Source organism: Entelurus aequoreus, linkage group LG02 (assembly GCF_033978785.1).
Source record: "Entelurus aequoreus isolate RoL-2023_Sb linkage group LG02, RoL_Eaeq_v1.1, whole genome shotgun sequence".
NCBI lineage: Eukaryota > Metazoa > Chordata > Actinopteri > Syngnathiformes > Syngnathidae > Entelurus > Entelurus aequoreus.
The window spans coordinates 61,460,437-61,470,377 of record NC_084732.1 but is presented as its reverse complement, the minus strand read 5'-3'; the positions used below and the strand labels follow the sequence as shown (position 1 = coordinate 61,470,377).

Here is a 9,941-nt window from a genome sequence, read left to right as displayed (position 1 = left end):
ACAAATTATTTAAGAAACATTGTTATTCATTATTAATTTACATGGAATTGATATCTTAGCTCCATGGAATTGTATGTGAATGTATTTTTCCATCAATTTTATTAGTCCATTGTTTTGGAGTATATTTAATAAGTATTTATTTTTGTAATCAGCCTGACCTAAGCCTTGATAATAATCTTTGGTTCATCATGTTAAACTGCAAGTAGGTTAGATATAATTATTGGAATATTATTAAAATCAAGAGTAAGATAACTAATTCAGTGTTACAGTATTCAGTTCTTACACCAACAGTTTTATTTATTTATATTTATTAATGTTTATTTATTTATTTATTTTTTAAATGTATTTATTCATCTTTATTGTAATAAATTGCGTATTTTAAGAAAAAATGCACTTTCCCCCTGGGAGTTTCTGCAGTTCAAGAGCAACTACTGCAAAAAGGCAAAGTCGTAAGCAAATGATTCCATTAGGTGTAACATATCAGCGTTCTCAAACGTTTTTTTTACCAAGTACCACCTCAGAAAAAACTTTGCTCTCCAAGTACCACCATAATGACCAATATTAAAATACAGTAGCATAGTAGGCCCAATTATTCATTAAAAACAAGTACATTTAATAATTTTGGCCACTGTAACATTACACACAGTTTGAACAGTAACACTGTTTGAATATAGAAAAATATAACACTGTATTTTGACCAAGTGATTATTTGGCGTACCACTAGTGGTACACGTACCACAGTTTAAGAATACCTGTACCATATCATTTAATTGGTGTAAAATAGTTGTAACTTTTAAACTTTAAATCTTGTAAGTGTTGAATTCCAGTCATATCCTGTATATCATTGTGTGTAAGGTAGAACACACACACTGATAAGTGCTAAATAAAGAGTCAATTCGGAGATTGTTTTGCAGGTACTTTAATCGTTTGAGTTTGTCAGCAGGGCCGCTCATACAACTTGTCTGTCCCAGACTCCCCACAGTCCACAGAGGACATTGCGCAAGTACGCTTATGTGAAATTCCAGGTAATGTCTGATGTGGTTTATTCTATCAGACTGTTGTAATTCCTACTGCTGCCACTAGGGAGTGTGGTTGATTCATGTAACGAACAGGTGATGTTTGAAAAAGAATCCATCATTTCTTCTGCAGTCTCTTCTCTCCGCATGTACTCAAAGTTATGATGGGTCGTGAACAGGCATTTGGAGAGGCAAGTGCCGCGAAAATTATTTATAAAATTATGTGATAGGCTCCAGCACTCCCGAGAGGGACAAGCGGTTGGAAATGGATGGATGTCATTGGGAAAACATGTTTACATTTTTTGTTTGCTTATTTTCATTTATTCCAATAACTATTTAAAAACCCAGTTTTTTCATTTTATTATTACAAGCTTATTTTATTGTAAATGTTTTGTATTTTATGAATGCTATTTGCATGTTTAATATTATATAGTGTATAATAAATGATAAATGGGTTATACTTGTATAGCGCTTTTCTACCTTCAAGGTACTCAAAGCGCTTTGACAGTATTTCCACATTCACCCATACATTCACACACTGATGGCGGGAGCTGCCATGCAAGGCGCTAACCAGCAGCCATCAGGAGCAAGGGTGAAGTGTCTTGCCCAAGGACACAACGGACGTGACTAGGATGGTAGAAGGTGGGGATTGAACCCCAGTAACCAGCAACCCTCCGATTGCTGTCACGGCCACTCTACCAACTTCGCCACGCCATATACATATTTATATTAAAATTAATTTTCTGTTTTGTTTTCATGTTAATTACACATTTGACAGAATATATAAATATGGATATATGTTGTAATTTTTTAGAGAAAACATTGCTATTTTAATTAAAAATGTTTTTTTGATGTGCCTCAATCGGTTAAAGCTATTTATTTTTTGGGGGTGAAGAGATTTGGGGGCCCCAGGTATCCCCTTTGCCTAGGGCCTCCAAATACCTTGAAATGGGCCCGTGTGGAGCAGACTATGCAAAATTTACACCAAAGCATATCTAATACATACCAATTAACATATATTATCAAGGACGTGTTTTAAATGAATACTAAAATCATTATAGGTCCCCTCTACACTTGAATGATCAAATTGAAGAAATAAATGATTAACTGGCAAAAACAGACAACACAAGTAAAGTAAGTGTTACCTGGCTGGTCCAGCCCCTGCTGTTTTGTTTTGGGCTCCAACCAAAGATTTTAAGGTGTAAGAGAGTGAGGCTACTCAACGCACACCTGCACAGCCACAGCGGCTGAATCACATCTGTTTTTTTAATCACTTTGGAAAAGAGATGAATCAGTGTTTTTGTGCGTAATAACAAGAGCGACTTAGAAATCATCTATAAAGCTGACATTTATTTGTGCTGTTTTCTGCGGAGTTGAAGCACAAAACGCATCGCACTAACACCATCTCATTTTGCTTGAGGAACAAATACTCAAAAATTGAAGTGCTTTGGACTTCTTTTTTTTAATTGTAAATAAACATTGATTGATTGTGTGTTGATCAGCAGTGTCTTGTTAAAATTCACCTATCATAAAAAACAACTATTCTTTGTAAACAGCAGCGAATCACATGGATTTTGCAAAACTGTATTTAGGTTTCCTCTAAATGGCCTTTGGGATATTTGGTAATTGTGTCATCTTCTTTCCCAAAGTATTTTTTGCCTCATTTCAATCAGGACAAAAACTCATCAATTGAAAATAGATTCTGCAGCATTTATTGTTGTTTTGGAAAACAGGTATCAGCAATAAAACAATAAATATGGATGTTATGGAAACAAATGTCTAATAATGAAGCACTTTACAAAATGTACACAATATATATTTTCCACCCAACCTCTTTCTTGAATATACTATACACAATTCCAAATAAACAATAAACTCCATGCAGAACCCCCAAACTGGGACGTGGAGTAAAAACAATAACTAAAATCATACGCTCTAAATGCACTTGTGAAGAGTTTTGTCTCATTAAAAATAGTTTTTAAGCCACAATGACCAAATGTGCTGTTTGAAAATACATGAAATTAAAAAGTGGTCCTGGCGGTGCAGGGATGTCGTGCATCTTTTGGGTTTGTGAGGCGTTAGGGTAAAATCTGTGCATGCCGGCTTCTTCCTGGTGTGCATCAGTAGTCCGTGTCGGAGCCCTCTGTGTTGTCCACGTTGCGAGAGAGCATGTAGTTGTCCATGTCTATGGAGCGGCAGTTGTTTATGGCGTAGCGTAGCCGCTCGGCCATGGTGGCCTGGCTGGAGTACGGAGGCAGACGCAGCTGGAAGAAACACGTCTGGGATGTGGGCAGGCTGTCGTACGGCTGCGGAGTAGAAATAACTGTCAATCAAAAGTCCTGGGGCCGTACTTATCAAGCTTCTTAGAGTGCCATTTTACACTTAAGTCCTGAGAATTTGCGAAATTTAGTCCTACTCTCAAACTTAAGAATAAAAGCTTTTTATCAACGTTCTTAAGTCTAAGAATCACTCCTACTCTCCACGATATTTAAGAGACCTTCAGAGGTGTCCTAAGTGGTTAGGAGTTGCCAGCAGGGGATGGCACTGAGGCGAGAGAGACGTGCGCGAACGTTCAGGGAACGGAACAATGTTGTTTTTTTTTATGACGAGCAGCTGATCAAACGGTATCATTTAGACAGAGCGGATATTATTTTTGTCACAGATTTAATACTTTTCGATTCCTTGTTGATTTCTGCATGTGTCTGCAGTGGGCTAGTATATATAGAGCCACCCACACCAGTTTCAAATTAGTTGCCTAATTAATGAATTGGAAAGAAAATGTTATGACAGTAGCGTATGTGTGTGGCCTTGAGGTGAGTGACGTCAGTGAGTGTGTGGGCGATAGAAGAGAGGGAGCGGTAGCGTGAGTGCCGGCGGGGACTAGTTTGTTTTGTATTATTTTGTAGTTTATTGTCAAAATATACACTCCCATTGTCCACTTAAATATTTCCAAGATATTTCTTTATTCTTAGACAACGGATTCCCTTCCGTGATTGGTCATTTCTATGGACACAGAAATGACGTCACCTAAAATTCCGTTTACGGCACATAGTAATGTCGTAATTCAGCTCTGAGTGTGACACTTAAGATTCAGTCCTACACTTCGCTGAAAGTGTGAGTAGGACGCTTGATAACTAACTTTTAAGTGCAGCTTTCAGCGAAGAATTTATTTACTCTTAAGTCAACTCTTAGCAGACTTCTTAGGAGTAATTCTAAGAAGCTTGATAAGTACGGCCCCTGATCTCCTGCAACAATACTGTGTTTACATACCCTGTCCACCTTCATGATCTGAAACCTCTGCGAGATGTCTGCCGTGTTGGCGGGCAGCCTCGAGCGTCCTGACACGAAGCGCATGAAGAGGACTCGCTCCTCGTTGGAGAACTCCTCCAAAGTCTGCCAGAACCATTGGACCAGCGAGTGCTGCTCGTCCACCTCCCGGTAGCGCACCACCTTCTTCAGCACATCGCAGCAGATCTCAGGCATTCCGCACACCATCTGCTCCAGATGCTTGGCCGTCAGCAGGGACAGCAGTGGAACCGGCACGATCCACGACATGCCCTCACGCACGGCTGCCACCTGACCGGAGAGCATTTTAGACTTGGAAAATGTGTCCAGAAATGCTGTTCTTTCCCAAACTTCATGTTCCTACAGCAGGGGTGTCAAACGTACGGACCGTGGGCCGGGTCAGGCCTGCAAAAAGCTTTAATCCAACAGGTGGAGGAGTTTGCTAAGTATAAAAATGAGCTGAAGCAAGAGGTACACAGTAAAGCGTGGCTGCGGCTCCTCCTCCTCGACCAAAATGAAACATAAAACCTGCCGTTTTATGTCTTCTACTTCCAACACATTGTGCTTTGGCACCCTCATTTTCCCAAAATGTCTGGACACAGACCTGAATAGTTTCAACCTCCGTTTGTATGGTTTGTTGAGTTAGCACAGGATTAATATGTGGAAATGACAAATGAGGTGTTTGATGCCTCGAAAAGTTTTATTTATTTACTATCATTTATTTAGTTTTAGGCTGTGACTTTAAGATACACTGAGAACAATTGTGTTGTGTAAAGAGGATTATTTGTGAGATGGAAATTTTCAGAATGTGCTTGTTTTATTTTTGGCCAATGTAAAGCAAAGTAACAATCTAAAGTTGTCTTTATTTTTAAGTTATTATGCCTTGATTTTATAGCCCACTTTGGAATAGATTTTCCTCCAACTAAAATGAGTTTGACACCCTTGTTCTAAAGGGAAGGGGAAGAACATCCTTACCTGTCGATCAAGTTCATGTAGTCGGTACTCAATAGCTCTTTCCACGTATTCCTTTCTGTTGGAGAAGGTGAGAGGGATGCTGTTTCCTCCTGGAATGATGGGCACCATCTTACCATCTGCACTCTGCCCAACAAAGGAGTCCAGAGGAATCATCTGATAGAAAAAAACATGTTTTTGTTACAGGCAATCTGTGTGACTACTTGTTTAGCCATTTATGTTATCACAGTATAGGGTAGTAACGATAAGCAAATTAATATCATGTTATCGTGACCAAAATGATCACGGCTATCATTATCTCGGTATTGTTGACTGTGCTCAAAAAGCACTAACACACAGAATACTTTTGACAGTTTTATTTATAAGTAAAATAAACAGAGACACCACCTATTTTGCATATTTTGTTTCTTATGCTTCACTGATAGTTTTAATCTTAGTATTTTATCCGTTTTAATGGCTAAGCTTTTATACAGTAGCACTTTAAGATTTATTTAAATGACAAGTGAGTAACAAATAAAATTATTATTATTAAGTCATGTGTTGTGGCGTCCTACTCTGTTCAACGGGCCTAGAAAGCACCGTAAAAACACCTACGTCTCTTTTCCTCTGAGTAAATAACGATCACTTGTTGTAAGAGAGCACAGCTTATAGATTCAATGTGCCCAATTGATTATCTTAATTGCTCAGACAGTAATGTGTTTATATAAGCTGAGATTGGGTTTTGTCATTTCTTAATGGAGAAAGACGTTAATGACTCTTTTTTTCATGTTAACATTTTAAGATAATGAGCTGGTGCCAGTCAGTCTGTGAGTCAATCAAAGTGCAGATATCAATCTATGTTTTTCCATAATTTTAATTTGGGAACTTCAATTGGGAGTTTTACCGTGGTTATCATTAAAAGGGGAACTGCACTTTTTTGGGAAATTTTGCGTATGATTCACAATCTCTATGTAAGACAAGAACACACATGTCTTTCTTTCTTTGTGCATTCTAATTTGTAATATACGGCAAGTACAAGGTGGCTAAAAACATCCCAAAACCGCCAACAATATTACATTTACATGTCGTGATCTGAATATTAAGTATTAGCGCTATTGTTATTATAAACACTAACCCTAAATAATTACTTTTAGTGGCGCCGCGATCCGGAGAGCTTGACACACACCTAGCCGGTGAGTTGCTGCATCACTTCTGACTGAGTTGGTGAAAGTTACCATTCAACTTAAACCCGGAAATGGCAATGAAGACACAAAAAAATGCTTGTTTGCGATCACCGTTTTTTTCCTCTGTGTGAGGATTATGATTAATTCCTCATCTAAACGGGAATATATAAACATCCCATCAGTCGGCATCCCAGTGAAAGCAAACATTGTACAGTATTGTTTTATTATGTTTGTATTTTTTGTTGAGCACTTAGCAATTGTGCTACTTGCTGTATCTGCTTATCACTCATCTTTTAAAACGTGTAACTCTTCCTCCGTATATTCAGGCTCAAAAATATAAGCTTCTGTTTCATAATTTGTCCCAAAGTAGTTGTCGTCGTCTCTCATGAAGTCTGTCTTGATTAGTAGTAGTTGTTGTTGTTTAGGGTAATAGCGAATGTTGTGATGCTTCTGTGAAATTATTGTGCTGATTAATGCTTAAAATGAGCAAAATATGTGAATACATGTTACTTTGAATGTGCCTGTTACGTCATTACATATATACTTAAAGCATGTGCTGTATACAAAACGTTGGAGGTTTTTTGATGTTTTTTTAGAGTGCTTTATAGACGAATCCCATTAGCTCCATTGTTGGCTGACTTTTGCTAGTCTTTATTTATGAATTAGAATGCATTAAAAAAAAGAAAAACAAATATGTTCCTGTCTCACATAAGGATTGTGAATGACAGGCAACATTCCATAAAAAGAGCAGTCCCCCTATAATACTATTTATTGTTACATCCCTATTGCAGTGTTTCCCATACATGCATTTATGTGTGGAGGCCTGCCACAAATACATTTGGGATAGTGCTAAGAAGACACACTCTTTCATCATGTGGTAACACTTCCCTTTCCTGGTGAAGTACATCAACCAGGGGCTTTTACCTCATGGAAATTCTCCTCAGTGATGCCGCTGTCTTCAATGTGAAGAATGCTTTTCAGCGTCTGCACATAAAGTAGGTCCACTTCCTCCAGATCCTCGCGAACCAAGGGGATGCAGCACAGCTGTTTCCACACCAAAGGTGCCAGGTGCAGGTCCAGGGGCTTCTTGGTACGAATGGCCACGCCCATCAGGATGCCCAGAAACCTAAACTGGAGCATGTGCTCATTCAGGCAGGCAGATGGGTTGAAGAGGAACCTTGAGACGAGAAAATGATGTTTGATTGATTGATTGATTGATTGAGACTTTTATTAGTAGGTTGCACAGTGAAGTACATATTCCGTACAATTGACCACTAAATGGTAACACCCGAATAAGTTTTTCAACTTGTTTAAGTCGGGGTCCACTTAAATTGATTCATGATACAGATATATACTATCATATATACTATCATCATAATACAGTCATCACACAAGATAATCACATTGAATTATTTACATTATTTACAATCAGGGGTGTGGAGAGGGGGGGGGTAGGATATGGACAGCAAGTAGTGGATGTATTGTTGAACTCATTAATAAAGATGTTTACACAGAAAATACCTCAATATTGTAGGTCATTGTTTTATTAATGGGTCATTCGGCTCCCTTCCAGACAATAAAATATTTCGACCAATGACGTATGTACGTATAAGTGACAGTGCATGGACCAGATAATACATAAGAAGATGGTTCACATTGACTGATTTTTCTAACAAGGTAAAATAATCAACCAAGTTCTAACTCGTCACTTACTTTCTATTTGGCTAATTCTCTGCAGGTTGATAGGGAAGTTGGAACCTATCCCATCTGACTTGGTGTTGGGGTTGTCATTCAGAACAAAGGATTATAGAGTAATCCCTTGTTTATCGCTGTTAATTGGACGGCGATAAATTAATTTCTGTTAAGTCGAATCATTGATTATAAATCAAATATGTTCATAGCTAGAGCATTAAAAAACTGTTTACACATTCAAAATGCATTTTTCAACATTGTGAGAGCCTTTAAACATGAAATAACAATAACAATAATCCATTATATTAATGCTGGCTGAGGCTGAACCAATCAGTGGCCACGGTACTAAACAGCGTTATATGATTGGTTTGATTTCATCTAGTGGCCAATAGTGCTGTAGTATTCATATTTTTGAGTTCATTTAGACATTCTATGCTTGGAAATGGTTAATTTGGGATGTGGTGAAACTGCAATATTTGAAGCGTGATGTAGCGAGGGATGAATGTAGTCTGAAGTTCACATGCACTCGTCATGGCAATCAATGCCTTAACGTTGGGTTTTATGTTTTAAGGAAACAATATTTTTGTGATTACGTTTCATATTTTTGTGTCTCATTTTTCATATGATTATTTTACTTGCGTATCATTTTGTGGAATTGACTGTCCAAACAAATAATTTTATACATTTGGTGATTCATTCTGTGCGCTTTCTGAATTGAGTACGACTGCAAAATAATCCACCATGAGACCAAAGAAAGTTGCGAGTGCCAGCATTTTGATAAAGAATGTGAGAAACACAATGTCCCTTGCTTTCCGCGTCCGGGACTGTAAGCAGACAATTATTTAAAGCTTTTCATGTCATTTGATGGCTTTGAGAAATATTAGGTAGTTTACCATGTCTGGGTACCTGACCTGAAATGATTGAAATATAATATAGTTGAAAAAAGTCAAAGTACCAATGATTGTCACACTCACTAGGTGTGGCAAAATTATTTTCTGCATTTGACCCATCCCCTTGATCACACCCTGGGAGGTGAGGGGAGCAGCGGTGGCCGCGCCCGGGAATCATTTTTGGTGATTTAAACCCCAATTCCAACCCTTGATGCTGAGTGCCAAGCAGGGAGGTAATGGTATGAGGGGCCGTTAGGGACATTATTCAGAATTACCTCATACATACACTGCTGAAATGCTCTCACATAAACAACTGAAATCTTTTTCTTTTATACACACTACTGAAACACTCTTATAAACACTACTGAAATGCTCTTACATACACTACTGAAATGCTCTCACAAACAACTGAAATCTTTTTCTCTCACACACCCTACTGAAATGCTCTTACATATACTACTGAAACACTCTTATAAACACTACTGAAACACTCTTATAAACACTACTGAAATGCTCTTACATACACTACGGAAATGCTCTTATAAACACTACTGAAACGCTCTTATAAACACTACTGAAATACTCTTATAAACACTGCTGAAATACTCTTATAAACACTACTGAAATACTCTTACATACACTACTGAAACACTCTTATAAATACTACTGAAACACTCTTACATACACTACTGAAACACTCTTATAAACACTACTGAAACACTCTTATAAATACTACTGAAACACTCTTACATACACTACTGCAACACTCTTATAAACACTACTGAAACACTCTTATAAATACTACTGAAACACTCTTACATACACTACTGAAACACTCTTATAAACACTACTGAAACACTCTTATAAACACTACTGAAACATTCTTACATACACTACTGAAACACTCTTATAAACACTACTGA

At 37.8% G+C, this 9,941-nt stretch overlaps 1 protein-coding gene across 10 annotated transcripts in view; it reads right to left on the bottom strand.

Moving 5' to 3' along the window:
- Positions 1-1,580: 1,580 nt before the first annotated feature.
- herc1 (HECT and RLD domain containing E3 ubiquitin protein ligase family member 1) overlaps positions 1,581-9,941 on the bottom strand; it is a 159,237-nt gene continuing 150,876 nt past the window's right edge. For 7 of the 10 annotated variants that reach the window (XM_062030430.1, XM_062030431.1, XM_062030432.1 and 4 more), the window contains 4 exons: positions 7,361-7,613; positions 5,277-5,429; positions 4,287-4,592; positions 1,581-3,322 (listed from right to left, as the gene is read on the bottom strand). In XM_062030430.1, coding sequence (XP_061886414.1) covers positions 3,137-3,322; positions 4,287-4,592; positions 5,277-5,429; positions 7,361-7,613 — 898 coding nt within the window. In that variant the 3' untranslated portion in view covers positions 1,581-3,136. The remainder of the gene's footprint in view (positions 3,323-4,286; positions 4,593-5,276; positions 5,430-7,360; positions 7,614-9,941) is intronic. The other 3 variants (XM_062030437.1, XM_062030438.1, XM_062030435.1) reach the window with 1 other exon arrangement.